This window comes from Elaeis guineensis, chromosome 6 (genome assembly GCF_000442705.2).
Source record: "Elaeis guineensis isolate ETL-2024a chromosome 6, EG11, whole genome shotgun sequence".
NCBI lineage: Eukaryota > Viridiplantae > Streptophyta > Magnoliopsida > Arecales > Arecaceae > Elaeis > Elaeis guineensis.
In genome coordinates this window covers 31359156-31374645 of record NC_025998.2, presented here as the reverse complement: position 1 = coordinate 31374645, position 15490 = coordinate 31359156, and the positions used below count along the sequence as shown (strand labels likewise).

General features: G+C 34.2%; 1 protein-coding gene and 2 pseudogenes across 1 annotated transcript in view; all 3 read left to right on the top strand.

The window, feature by feature from the left end:
- LOC140858558 (F-box protein PP2-B11-like) overlaps window positions 1–4592 on the top strand; it is a 48387-nt gene extending 43795 nt beyond the window's left edge. Inside the window, exon 3 of the mRNA XM_073259446.1 lies at window positions 3973–4592. Within this exon, the coding sequence (XP_073115547.1) occupies window positions 3973–4420 (448 nt within the window). The 3' untranslated portion in view covers window positions 4421–4592. The remainder of the gene's footprint in view (window positions 1–3972) is intronic.
- Window positions 4593–5478: 886 nt separating this feature from the next.
- On the top strand, window positions 5479–6500 carry LOC140858780 (uncharacterized; annotated as a pseudogene).
- Window positions 6501–6690: 190 nt separating this feature from the next.
- LOC140858779 (uncharacterized) overlaps window positions 6691–15490 on the top strand; it is a 49755-nt pseudogene continuing 40955 nt past the window's right edge.

Here is a 15490-nt window from a genome sequence, read left to right as displayed (position 1 = left end):
TAGGCAAGACTTTGATAAGTTTAATAATTTTAATAATGTGACATCATAGAGAAGTTAATTTAGAGAGATCTCAATACTGGACAGCCACAAAACCAATTCCCGTTCGAGCAAAGCTATATCCTACTTACATTTTGTCGAGTATGATAGGAGGTTAGAATAGCTAAATTATATGTTTATTTTCATCCTTGCCTCTCTCTCTAAATTCTACTTTTTCATTTTTGCCCAAAAAGGTAGCAATCCAAAAGAGGGGATGAATTGGATTCTTTAAAATTTTAATCAAATTTAAAGTCTAAACAATTATGTGCATCCAATTTAGTTAACTCAAGTGAATGTGAAGTGAAAGCAATGTGCTATAGTGAAATTAAAATATAAAATATAGCAAAAGCAAGAATTAAAATAAGTAAGCAAGATAATAAAATAAGGAAGAAACAATGCACAACACCAACATAAAAGATTTATAGTGGTTTGGTGTAACTCCGTATCTATATCCACTTCCCAAGAGCCTCTTGAAAATTTTACTATAATCATCTGACTACAGTGTATTTGTTTTAACTCGAGATCACAAAGAAACCTAGTCGGTTTTTCAGGATCACTAACCGCAACCTTACATCAATTATTTTTTAGACTCACATTCAATCCAAATGATTTTACCAGCTCACCAATCAAAATCTACAATATCTAATTTTGGACTTGAATGGGCTTTTATCCCAAGTTTCTTTCTCTCAAAGAAACTTGTAAAGAAAATAAAAATACAAGATAAGATTTCAGTGCAAAATAAAAACTAAAATAGAACTTTTTTGAAGCATAGAGAAAGAGCTGAATGATTGATCTTTTGAAGCTTTATCTTGTCTTCTTTGAAGCTTGAGAGGAAGTAGAAATGATGAAGATGAATGCTTTTGAAAGCCTACTAAAATTTGTACTCAAATCCCTCTCTTTTTTCTTTCTTTTTGGATATTCAATATTTCTCACAAAAGTAAAAAATTCTCTCTTTAAATCCACTTAATCTTTCTTCCTAAATAATTTTTTAGCTTTTTATAACCTTGAAAGTGGTTAGAAAATGAGTTTTGACCGTTTGAGCCCTTGAAATAGTCGTTAAAAATAAAAACTAGCCATTAAAGAAGTACAGAAAACTAGCCATTATAGTTTATCCCAGGTCACGAGTTGACTCTTTTTTACTTCGAGTCAGCTCATCTATCCCATAAGTTAGCTCATTCTCAGGCATGTAGAATTTAGCTTCCTATTTTTCTGAGAGAGTCAACTCCTACTGTTTACGAGTTGATTCGAGCTCTGTGCCACTTAATACCAACATGTTGGAGCCGACTCAAAACCTTCTAACTTTGTTTTTTTCATATTTTTGCCTCTTAAACTTTAATTTCTCAACCTTAATGCTTCTAAATGATATTTTCTTCTTTCAAATTCATTTTCTTTATAATGACCCATCTAAACTTATGAAAATTTGTTATTTGAAGTGCTTTGACTTGGCATCTTGAGGAGATCTTTTCAATGGGATATTTCTTCAATTTGAATACCTGAAAAAATCTACATACAATCTTGAAACATATGATTAGTATCATTTATATTCAATATTTTTGAAATCATCAAAATCAATCTTGGGTTCAATGTTCGTTAGCTATTTCACTGTGTTTGTTTGTCGAGAACCTAAAAATAGTCTTAATGTGATTTTCAATCAACTTTTTGACTCCAAGTTCCCACCAAGTCCTGAAGCTCAAGACATAATGAGAAGTTAATTAACTGCACAAAGAGATGTAGAAATTTTCTCAGTACAATATCATTTATATTTGATATGCAAAATGGAGAAATTTCATATAGCTTTTCATGATTTCACATAGCTAGATACATGAATATATACGTATGAATTCTATACGACAATCAAAAGTAGTTACCAAAAAAGGGTGAGAAACCAACAATATTTAGAGTTTATTGTTTATAATATTTAAGGCCGCAAATGGGTCGGGTTGATCCCCGACCTGTCCCAATCCGATCTGCATAGACCCGACCCAAATCATTTTAAAGAACCCATAGATCCGGGTCGGGTTCTAAAATAGGACCTGCTCTATTTTTCGGATCGGATCTGGATTTACTGAATTTGGATCCAACCCGATTCGACCCAACCCGTAGACACTTTTAGATTGATTTGGATTTTGAGATAAATGATCCGACCCGATCCGACCCGAACCCAATACAAGACCCGACCATGATTACTTTCTTTGGTTTCATTCTGTTTTATTTATTAAACTTCAAAGCTCTATTTCTTTTTATTTTTTTTATTTCTTCGTTTGTTTTCATAATTATAATCTTTTGGTTCTTTGGAAGATGGTACTTTTAAACTCATATTTCTACTACTCTGTCAACCTCATTCAAGATTTTAAATATATGTCAAAAAGAAGCATGATGAAAGTAGAATTAGATATTCATTCATCTGATATTACAAAAGTGATAGAAGCATACTAATTTAAAAATAGATAAAATAGAACTCCTTGACTTTCTCCTACCTTCATTCCTTTACACACAGATTAGAAAAAAACCAAGATTCTATCGATCAAAGGTTGTTGATTGTCATCACTAGATTTTCAAATTATGTCAAATATCTTGGCATTTATTTTTACATGCTCTCATTAATTGAGTCTTGATGCTCATTTTAGCTTCATAGAGTTCATTAGAAACACTAACAAGAATAAAAACATAAGTAGAACTAGATATGATTTGAGAACAAGTAATAGATTCAGCATCTAATTGATAGTTTGAAAATTGATGCATAAGCCAACAATAAAGAGCATACACTAAAAAAAACAAATCTTCAAGTGGCGTTGCTACACAAAATAGTGCCGTGATAACCCTTATTTGATATTTATTGATCTTGTTATTTATAACCTAGACCCGAACTGATCCAAATCCGGACCTGAATCGGATCCATATTTCATGAATCGGAGCTAGATTATACATTGACCCAACCTGACCCGAATGACCCGTTGGGTTATGAAATTTGATCTTGAACCTGATCCGACACAATCCGATCTTCTATTGGACTGGATTTGGATCCAATATTCAGATCCGATCAAGAAACCGAATCGGATCGGGGTCACTCATGACCCGACCCGATCCGATCCACTTGCACCCTTAGCAACATTCTCATCTCATGCAAATGGACTAAAACTAGTCAAACCCTTAGAGACAAGAACCATGCTGGGAAGATCTCTTGAAATCCAAGAAGGATGGGACTATTAAAACCTATATATGCAACAAGAAACTCATGGTTCCAGGGGGCTGGCCTGCTCAAGGTATACTTAAAGGTAGACGTATATATGAGCATTTAGTTCATCCACTGGCAGGCCACTAGCACCCCAAGTTACGGGCTAGGACATTATGGCAGGGCATGCAGCAGATGATGTATATGAGAAAGAAAAGAAAGAATGGAATAGGGTTTCTGCTCTCCTTTCTACATGTCATAAACACATGATCGATATTAGATCATTTGTTCTTTTAGCCCCCCTAATCTATAACAAAAAATGCTACAAAAAGTTAAAGTAAGGAAAGAAAATAAAAAAGTCTGAACACGAGATTAGACATGGAATAACAAAACTTATGACATATACTTTGGATTGTGGAGATTAATAGCTAAGATTGTTCATTTGCAATCATGTGAAATTGGATGTAACCAAACTACCGCCAACGTAACTCCTCCCTGTCGAGTCTTTTGCCAGCAATTTAAAAGTATAACAATTCTTATCACAGTTTTTTTGTAACATCTATTTTTTCCTCCAGTACGTAGATGCCTTGAACAGGCAACAATTTGCTACTAGAATTTGTGATGCTTCTATTTATTAGCAAGCTTTTCTCTCCCAAATATAATATATGTTGATTTGTAAATTGCCTCAAATACAACTGGATGTGGTTTTATGTCGTCACTGCAATACCTTATTCAACGTGGAAGATTGCTTTGCTTGGCATCAGGTTCGCAGAAGTTGCTGAGCTTCTAACTGTTTGTTGGTTGGAAGTAAATGGCAATATTGACACTCGACTACTGTCTCCTAGAACAACATATGTTGCTTATCTCGTCTTCAAATTGGCCTCTGAGTCATATGGACTTGGTCCCCCTCCTCAGTTGGCATCAGTGAGGCTAGGAGCTTATGCCTCCGAGATTGATGTCTGTTTGCAAGATGATGATGATGATGATGGAGACGGTGATGACAGTGATGACGATGATGATCAGGAGGAAGGAGGGCGGTGGCAGCAGCGGCGGCACTTGAGGGATGATGGGTGGATGGAGATCGAGTTGGGGGAGTTCTACAATGATGTGGGTGATGACGGTGATGTGGAAATGAGTTGCTCGTCAGTGAAAGCGCTGCATTGGAAGAGTGGGCTTATTGTCCAGGGCCTCGAAGTAAGGCCCAAAATTTGACTTAGACGATGTTGTGATTATTTTCTATTGCTTCATGCTCAAAGAAAACTATTTTTTGTTACTTTAGATTCACGTTGCATCATATTAGTAGCCGCCGAAACTCTTTCTGGTGGTCTTATGGACAGTTTGGATATTGGAGTGGTGAATAAATTTAAGGATTAATTATATTTTATCCATATGAGCTCAGGCTCAATTTTATTAAGCCTCCTATGGTTCGAAAAGTAACACTTAATTCACCTGACATCAGATTCATCAGACTCCATCTTGCTTCATTACCCATCTATGATGTAAAATGAATTTTAGAATTTCTTTTCACTGTGATTTTGTTGCCCCATTCTTCTCCAAAGTGCTTGACCGGATATCTAATCTTCGAAATTGAAGCTTTTTCACCGAATTGAAGCCTTCGTTCACCTAATCGAATCGTAGAGGAAAAGCAAGCAGAAATCCAAAAAAGAGATATGTTGCAATTTTTTTATCATTTTTTTGGAAAATATTATCCTTTATGTTATGCGATGAACTTTGTTTTTAGATTTTTCTGTCCCATTTAGCATTGGTAGCAATTGGATTTGATTAAATGATTATATAGTGGTCATAGTGTTTCTTAATTTTTTTCTTCTACTGATCGGTCTCTTCTTTAGATATTTGGAATAGTTTAAATGATTCAGTAGTAGTTTCAATATAGCTCAATTTTTTTTTATTTGTGTCGGTCTCATTTAGGACCATTTCGATTTCTTCAAATCATCCAGCCGTGGTCTTAGTAATTATTTAATATATTGGTTCAGTCCTATTTAGCAATGTTTGAATTTGTTTAAATGATTATACAGTGATCCCAGTAAATCTAAATATCATTTTTGAAAATTTGGATTACTTCATATATAGGATTATAAAATGGTCACATTATTATTTTTATACTGTGTAATGATTAGTTTGCTTCTTTACAAACCTAGTTCTTATTAAATATATATGCACTAGCAATTATTTTATTTTGGATATAGATACAGCTGAAGTTAGATTTTCCTTCGAGATCCATCATAGAGGAGTACTATCAAAAGGACCACATGCTAAAAGTATTCTGGAGGTAAGATGGATCACTATAATAATATTGATCCTAACCAGGTGAATTACTTTGAATTTCAAAATATGTGTGTTGATTTAGGGTGTCCATCCACCAGTAACATGTATTTCTTGGTACCCAATCGTAATCTTGATTATGGCTTGTTTATCTACATCTAAAAAGATGAAAATGGCAATTAGCATTTTGGTGCTCTATGCTGAGATGATGTTGATGATGGCCTTGATTCTTGAAACCTTGGCGTAGCCAAATGCTAGGATTCCTAGAAAAATGGTGTATATTTTTCATAAAACACTTGATGAGAGGATGATAAATAGAATAGCTAATCTTAGGCTTATGATAATAGAAAGTGATTAAGTTTACATTGATCAACTTACAATGGATAGGAGGGCATTTTGAAAAATTTTGTGAAATGCTTAAATTAGTAGGCAAATTGGAGGGAAGTAGACATATCTATGTGGACGAGATGACTGCAATATTCCTCCACACCCCAGGCCATCACTCAAAAAACAAGGTTGTACAATTTTACTTTCATAGGTTGGGTGAGATGGTATGTAGGCATTTCAATGTTGTTTTGAGGCTTCATTGGCACTTCCTAAAGAAGCCTGAGCTTATCACAAATACATCAATAGATGATAAATGGAAGTAGTTTAAGGTGAGTTAATATTGTAGTTTACATTTAAAGGCAATGTTTGAGCCTATTACATGGTTAATATTCACTATTATGCTCATATTTACATTAATAGAATTATCTAGGTGCATTGGATGGTATCCATATTAGAGTGCGGATTTCATATAAGGACAAACCTAGATATTATCGAAGAAAGAATGAGATTTCTACAAATATACTTTGTGTACTCCACAGATATGCAATTTATTCATATGCTACTTCGATGGGAGGGGCCAACACATGATAATAGAGTTCTCAAGGATGCCATTTCTCACATAAGTGAATTAGAAGTCCCATAAGGTAATTTTAAGTCCAATAATATAGCTGGTTTTTCCTAGCATGAGTAGGATAGATAATTTTTCCTAACTTCACCTTTTTGCTAACTTTTGAATGAGTAGGCTATTGCTACTTATGTGGTGCGAGGTGCACAAATTCTAAGGATTTGTTACTCCATTTGGAAGTCAAAGATATCATCTCAATGAGTGGAGATAAGGTTAACAACTCACTACACCCGAGAAACTCTATAACATGAGGTACTCCAGGACTAGGAATGTAATTAAGAGATATTTTGGCTTAATAAAGTGAGATGGATAGGGGTACAAATAAGTTGGGTTAGATCAGCTTATGAGTGATCCTAATTCGACCTGATTCCTTGATCGGGTCTTAATAATGAACCCAGATCTAACACAATAGAGGATTGGGTCAAGTTGGGTCTATAGCCAAACTTTTCAACCCAATGGGTTAGCGAAATCGGGTCAAGTCAGGTCCATGTATAACATGGCTCCAATAAAAAGAAATTCATATTTGGATTCTATTCGGATCAAATGCAATTTATTATATTTTAGTTATCACATAGCAAAATACTATTAACCATAAAAAATAGACAATAAATAATATTGCTCTTAAATCAAATTAGGATATAAAAATAATCTTAAACATATCTTTATGTTAAAAGCATTGCACCTATAAGTCTTAAATCATAATTTAGAGGCTTAAATGGGTTTGAATTTTTAATAGTGTACTGAGTTTGAGTCAATCAGGTTGGATTATATACTACAAGATCTAAAATTGATTCAGAAATCAAATGAATTGGATCGGATCACATCGGATCAAAATTTAGTAAATCCAGATCCGACCTAGAAAATAGAACAGGGCCAATTTTAGAACCTAACCCAACCTTATGGATCCTTTAAAGCATGTCTAGTTGGATCAGGTCATAGATTAACCTGATCCATTTTCAGCCTTATAAATGGGCAATCCTTAGGAGCATACTTGGTATCCTATTAAGATAATGTATAGGAACATTTTTGTATGTTGCTTGCTGCATAACTACATTAGAAAAGAGATATATGTAGATCCTATTGAGGCTTTATACAATGAGAGAGAGTGGTCTCATGGTAGTTTCGCACATAAGCATGGTGCACAAATCGAGCATATTGTGTAATCTACATCTTAGAATGCATTTAGGATTAATCTTATCGCCCAAATGTTTGCAACATGGCAGCATAATAGAATTTGAAGAAACAATTGTGATCTTTATTGTGTTTAACATTTGGGCTGTTAAAATTTGCATGAACATTATGTGTTATGTAATAATCCTTGTTTAATATTTTCTTTGCTATGTTATAGTCCTTGTTGTGTTATGTTATAGGCTTCTATTATGTCAAATTCTTAGCAGTTCTCTTGTACTCATTCATTTGGATAATGCAAATGTAATATCATGTTGTGAGATTGTGAATGTATAAATATAATATATGAGATTGTGAATATAGATATGAGCACTCAATAGTAGGAGAAACCTCAATAGGAAATAAGAGAACAAGTGCAATAGGAAATGGCATTAGGGGGAGGATGCTAAGCTTGTTAACTCATTGATTGAGTTGGTAAACCAAAGAGGTTAGAGGACCGACAATGGAATTTTTAACAGTGGGTATTTACAGCAATTAGAGAGGCTAATGTTAGATGTATACCCTAGAAGCCAGATTGGCTGACACATATACACATTCTAGAGGCATAATTTTGTAATTAAATTTTAAAATAAATAAAATTTAGATTATTTTTCATTCATGTTGTGTTTGAATTATGTCTATGAATTATCCAAAAAATTGACGGATGATGATACGTATTCTCAAGAGTTGAAAATTTGAGACACGTGTCATTAGTGGTTAATTTCTAAATACTTTCGATCGACGGATCATCACAGAAATAGTGATTGATCTAGATAGATCAGTGCAAAGATCGCTTTCCTTCTTGAGTAGACAAGTCTTGAGTCAACAGTGTGGCGACACTAGAGTGAGAGTACAGATACTTGATAGGGATCAAGAGTATTAAGCGTGACCAACACAAGAAGCCACTAGGATGGCTACTCACTCATCGGTGACTTACTCAAAGTTGCGGTAGTATAAATAGTTCTTTGACTTGCGATGCCTCGGCTGTTCACAGTAGGATTGCTGTAGTTTGATTGTACAATTATTTGATTACCTAATCATTCAGAATCTTATGGCGTGTGTTGGCTATAGTAGGTCTATTGTAGAAATAGAATGCATACCAAGATGGAATCTGTCAACCCTGGTAGACAAAGAGAGATCCTATACAGTTCATAAGACTGAGTCTTAAAATCTATGGTCATGATAGGTGAATGATGGAAAAGAGTTTCTATAAGATTTCATACAGATTCGAGTCGATAGAATCTGACATATGACGGACAAACAGATTTGACGAGTTATCCTCAACCTACTTCTTATCGAAACTCATGATAGAAGAACCGAACTACACGATAACTGCACCTAGAGGTTCAATATTTTATTCTACTGGATTGCACTACATACTGCTAGATGTCACTAGTGGATTGTGAGACTCATTAAGCATCATCTTGATGATCGATGATCCTTAATAGATAGAGTTAAAATTGTTTCAACCCATCAAAAGGAGTTTCGATGATTTTTTGATAGAGATCACAATATATCTCACTATCAGACAAAATAAAATCTATGGAGTTACACATAAAAGAAGTCTTTATCCGATCAGATGGTTGATTAGCGATTATAAATTGCTATTGGATCTAATCATCAATGTGATTGATGATTAATCAAGTACAAGTGTTGCAATAAAATAATTCACTAAGAGTTAGTGAGTTGTAGGAGGATTAATTTACAATTGGATTATAATAGAACTCAATTTAATTGAGCTATGGGGTTAGAATTAAATTTAATTGAATTAGGATCAATTTAATTTAATTTGGATTTGATTGGATCAAGCTCTATTGATTATGATATAACCTTATATCCACGAAATCTATCACGAGTTTGATGGGGTTTAATCTAACTAATTTTCTAATTAGATTAGGGCCTAATTAGATTTTTAATTGGGCTAGGACCTAATTAGTTAATTTGTTATAACTAATTTCTAAGTTAATTAGGATTGATCCAAGAATCGATTAGAGGCTAAACCAAGACACCCTTTCCTTCCTAACCGCCACCCTATTCCATGCAAACTTGAGATGCCCCTTTATTTCTTCACATGAAATCAGATTTTTGTGAGGAGTGTCCATCCCAACACCCTCCATGTGTCCCTACTTATCCCCTTTTAGATCAGGTTTAATTTGAATATAAATTAGTTTAAGTTTGAATGAAAACGAATGTCCTAATTTGGTTAGGTTTTAAACTTTCAAACCTAGTCATATTGTAACTACTTGGGTGCCTATTTAAAGAGGGGTGTGGGATGTGTAATAAGAAAGAGAGATCAGGTTTTATCATGAAAAACCAATAGGGTGTCCGTGAAAAAATTAAGAGAGGGGCGACGGGCCTTCTTAGTGCATGAGAAAAGAGGAGAGGGTCTCCTCTTATGGGCTGATTTCTCTAGGATTTCCTCCTACTATATTGGTGTGGGATTTTTAGGAAGAGAGAAAAAGAGAAAAAAGGATTTTCTCATAGGTTCCTTTCTTCCTTCTCCACATATTATTCCTTCGATATTTCTTCTCTTCTATAGAGAGTCTGAGAGATCCAGAGAAGGATTTGAATCAACCATCAAAGATATGACTTCTGCAAGAGAGCTAGCATCTTGATGAAGACACAGACCTTTGATCAGATCAAAAATTTTGTATGGATGTCTGTAGAGATCGAATACGTGTGTGGCTTAACAAAGAACTCATCAGATTTCATGATTATCAGATTACGGTGAAAGGCTATCCATGCAAAAGTATCGAGATCTGATGTCAGATTTTTATTTTTGATTTAAATCTGATTTTATTTTAATATCTTAAAAGTATGTGATCAATCCTGTTGTATGTAGATTAGATCTACATCATGTATGTTAGATAGATTAAATTATTTAATCTAGATCTGATTTTTATTCCACTGCATTCAGATCTTTAAAAGTTAAAAATCTGTATATTCTGATTTTTGCATGCATGTCTCTAGATGTGCGACATCTTTCAAGTGATATCAGAGCCACAGATTATCTTTCACATGTGTTTTTAAGATTTGATAATCAGATTTATAGATCTAAAAATTTTTGGTTAAGGTTTAAAGTCGTTCTGATAGAAGGTTTAAAGTCTTTCACATGCATTTTTAGATCTGAATTTTTATATGATGCATGAGATGCATGTTGATAGATCTAAGTATTTGTATGAGATGCATGTTTAATTAAATCTAAAAATTTGCATGAGATGTATTTTCTCAAAGGATCATGTTAGATCTATGTTGCATGAGATGTAATTAGATTAGATCTAAATTACATGTTAATGATCTAATTTTTAGTTGATATATGAAATGTATGTTAGATCTATATGATGCATGAGAAATTTGATTAGATTTAAAAATTAGATTTAATAATTAGATTAGATCTAATTTAAAATATGTAATGATGATCCTGTTTATACATGAGATGTATGATATCTGTCCTTTTATGCATATATGATATGTGTAGATGTAAATTGATTTCTTAGTAGCCTAGTACTCTTCGAGAATCGTAGTAAAGGCTATCCTACCATAGAGGACTATGGTGGAAGGGGTGCCTGTACGAATCAAGAGAAAGAACCACCGAAAAAAAAGCTTATTTTTATGCAAAATTCTAGATCTAAAATTGTTTAGGATCTGAAATTTATGTATAAGATACATGATTTGATGTTTAAATATGAAATAGTTTCGACATCTAAATCAAATCGGATTTTATAATGCACTTAACTAAAGATCTAAAATTGAGAATTAAAGATCTAAAATTAAGTTAATCAGGTTTGTAGATTTTGTATGGTTCATTGATACATGTAGTGGTCGCACCGAATTACTACAGCACTTGATGAAGGATGAATCATGAACTTAATTGAAAATGGTTATGATTGCAATTCGTAATGGAGAACTGAAGTCAACTCAATCTCTAATTGGTGGATCAATTTGATGTCTAAGATAAGAACATAGATGATGGTTATTTAATTAGGATCGTTGTCATAGGCAGCAGGGAGCCTCCCACACTTCTTATCTTATCTAGCAATTTTGGAGATCAATTTTAATTTTGTGGTGCTTAAGGTTGAGTCTACTTCAATTTGCATTTCACCATAGGATCAATTTGGTGAGACCAAATCAAAATTTCTTTAGTAGATCCAATTTAATTATGGATCTATATGGATGTAGTAAACAATTAAACCTAAAAGAGCTAAATTAAAATCTTCTCAATAATATTAAGTCGAGAGGTCTTTCACCATTGTAGAGTATCATGTTCTCTCTGATGTTGATTGTTCTCGACTGGATACAGTAGTTCAGTTGCATCAGAAGAGAAGCAACCACTCTATATGCAGGGTGGAGATGAGGTTGGGTCCAAAATCTGTCAGGTGAGAGTCTAATGATGGCTTTACTCGTGCTCAATGGTGGGTCTGACTTAATTAAGGAATGGGATCAAGATCTATCAAGTGAGATCTTAGGACTTAGAGACCAAGTATGCTATAATTTTCTTGAGAAGCATTGGGCAAGAGTTGTCCACCCATTGATTGACACATTCATCAAGATCTATCAGGTGAGATGATGTGCCAGTTGGTGGGACTATAGTATCCACTAGGAACCTTAACTCACAAAAGGATTTTCACTTTTTAACCCGAAGAGTGTTAGGATCCAAAAAAATAGTGGGAGCTAAGTTTGTTTTTAAAATAAATTCTCTAAAACAAACTAAAATCAATTATAAAAGTCTAACTAGCCCGCATCTTAGAAATCAATCAATTGTCAGGTTCCAACTTTAAGGATTGGCTAAGGGATCTAAAAAGTATTTTGAGTTTCGAGAAACTAGATTGTGTCTTAGATCAGAAAATACCAATAGAGATCTTAAAGAGTTTAAGGGACACACCTTTAGAAGGTATATCAGACTTATTTGTGATTGAGACTAATCTAACAATTTTTTCTACTATCAGTTGGATAATAGATTTTGGTTCTAGTGTACACTTTGTACTTCAATGCAGGATTTTAAAAAATATAGAAGGTTGAGGCTAGGAGAGATGACCCTACATATAGATAACGGAGCAAGGATTGCTGCTGTGGCCATAGGGACTGATCCTCTACGATTATCATCTAATTTTTGTCTAGAACTAAGGGACTGTTACTATGTGCCTAATGAGAGCAAAAATTTAATTTTTGTTTCGTACTTAGCATAGGATAATTATGAAATTAGTTTCAATAAGGATCATTGCGCTATTTATTTTGAAAATAAAATAATTGCACATGGTCACTTAATCAACGGTCTCTATCATTTGCACGTTGATGCAGATGAGTCAGTTAATTTATTCGAGTAAAAGGTGAGTGCTGTTGGATCTAAGAGATCTAGAGATGAGGTTAACCTAAAGTACATATGGCACCTTAGGCTAGGTCATATCGAAGAAGAAAGGATAAACAAACTGATGAAAGATGGTTTTTTAGATTCATTCTTGGATGAGTCGTATTCAGTCTGTGAGTCCTACTTTTATGAAAAAAATGATCAAGCTACCCTTTGTGTGACACGAGCAAAGGACCACAGAAGTACTGGCTCTGGTACATAGTGATGTATGCAGCCTATTTGATGTATCGTCTAGAGAAAGTTATCTCTACTTCATCACTTTTACTGATGATTTTTCATGGTATGGGTATATGTTTCTTATAAGACATAAATTTGAAGCCTTTGAAAGGTTCAAAAAATTTAGATGTGAGGTAAAGAAGTAAACTGAGAAATCACTTAAGGTACTTCGATCAAATCGAGGAGTGAAATACTTGAGCGACGAATTTTTTAGTTATCTCAAGAAAAATTGCATAATCTCTCAATAGACTCCACCTGAAATACCTCAGCTCAACAGAATTTCAGAATAGAGAAATCTGACCCTATTGGATATGGTTCGATCCATGATGAGCTTCACGGACCTTTCTTTATTTCTTTGAGGATACGCCTTAATAACAGTTAATTACTTAATCAATAGGATTTTCTCTAAATCTATTTCTACCACACCATATAAGATATGGCATGATAAGAAGTTAAATTTTGGTTATCTCAGAATTTGAGGATGTCCGACTTATGTCAAATGGCAACAGATGGACAAGTTAGAGGGTATGTCTATGAGAGCTCATTTTATAAGATATCCAAAAGAGTCTTGGGGTGTTATTTTTACCTCTCGGAGGATCATAATATGATTGTGAGCCAGTATGCCAAATTTTTGAAAAAAGATTTTATTCAAAATAGAGGTAGTGAGAGAAAAATTCAGCTCGAAGAGAGTACTCTGAAGAGCAACGAGTCATAGATCCTATGGAACCCATTCTACCTCATAGATCCAGTAGGATCTTATGTCCTCCTAAAAGATATATGGATATGCTGGAAGAGGATGTAGAGGAAACATTTCTCATAAATGATATGGACCATATTGATGATCTTAAAATCTATGATGAGGTGATGTCAGACATCGACTCCGAGAAATGATTGGAAGCAATATGGTCAGAAATTGACTCGATGCACACCAACCAGCTCCGAACCTTAGTAGATCCACTAGAAAGAATAGTTTCTATTGGGTGCAAATGGATCTTTAAGAGAAAGATCGATTTAGATGGGAAGATAGAGATCTTTAAAGTGAAGCTTGTGGCTCAAGATTATAGTCAGCATGAAGGTATTGACTATCAGGTCATCTTCTCGCTAGTTGCCATGTTGAAGTCTATTCAAACATTACTTGCTGTTGCAGCAGTTCAGATTATGAGATATGACAGATGGATGTGAAAATTACTTTTCGGAATTGATATTTTGAAAAAGATATCTATACAGATCAATCTCTAGATTTCACATTCAATGATGGAGATCATAAGATCTACAAGCTGTAAAGGTCTATTTATGGACTAAAGCAAGCATCTCGAAGCTGGAATACTCAATTCAATGATATAATCAAATCATTTAGTTTCATCAAGAACGAGGAAGAACCATCCATGTTCAAGAAGGTCAGTGGGAGGGCTATCATATTTTTCGTATTGTATGTAAATGAGATCATCCTAATTGGGAATGACATTCCCATGATGACTTCTGTGAAAGTTTGATTATCCAAAGAGTTCTCCATAAAAGATCTTGGAGAAGCATCTTATATTATGGGAATAAAGGTCTATAGAGAGATCTAAGAGGATGCTAGATTTGTCATAACGATGGTACATAAAGAAAGTACTGAAGTAATTCAGCATGAAAAATTCTAAGAAGGATCTGTTGCCCTTCCGACATAGAGTTCATCTCTCCAAGAAGTTGTGCCCTAGCACACCTGAGGAGATATAGTGTATAAGCAAGATTCTTTATACTTCTGCTATAGGGAGCCTCATGTATGCTATGCTATATACTCGATCTGATATTATTTTTGTTATGAGTGTCACAAGTAGATATCAGTCAAATTCAGGTGAGGAGCACTGGATTACTGTGAAGAATATTCTTAAGTACTTGAGAAGGACTAAGGATCTCCTCTTGATCTTTGGAGGAGAAGACTTGCGAGTGCAGGGATACACAGACTCAGACTTTATGTCTGACATTGATGATAGAAAGTCAATACTAGATTTTGTGTTCCTGTATAATGGTGGTGCAATTAGCTGAAAGAGTTCCAGACAACCAATTATTATAGATTCCACCTTAGAGGTAGAGTATATCGCCACATCAAAGGCTGCTGAAGAAGAATTTTGGTTCAAGAAGTTCATCACGGAGCTGGATGGATGCCATCAGATGTTGTTCTACTTTTCTATGACATCAATTGTACCATAATGCTCACTAAAGAATCGAGGTCTCATCAAAAGTTCAAGCATATCGAGTGATAATTCTATCTCATTCGCGAATATCTCAAGAAGAAGTTTATCAAGGTGCAGAGAGT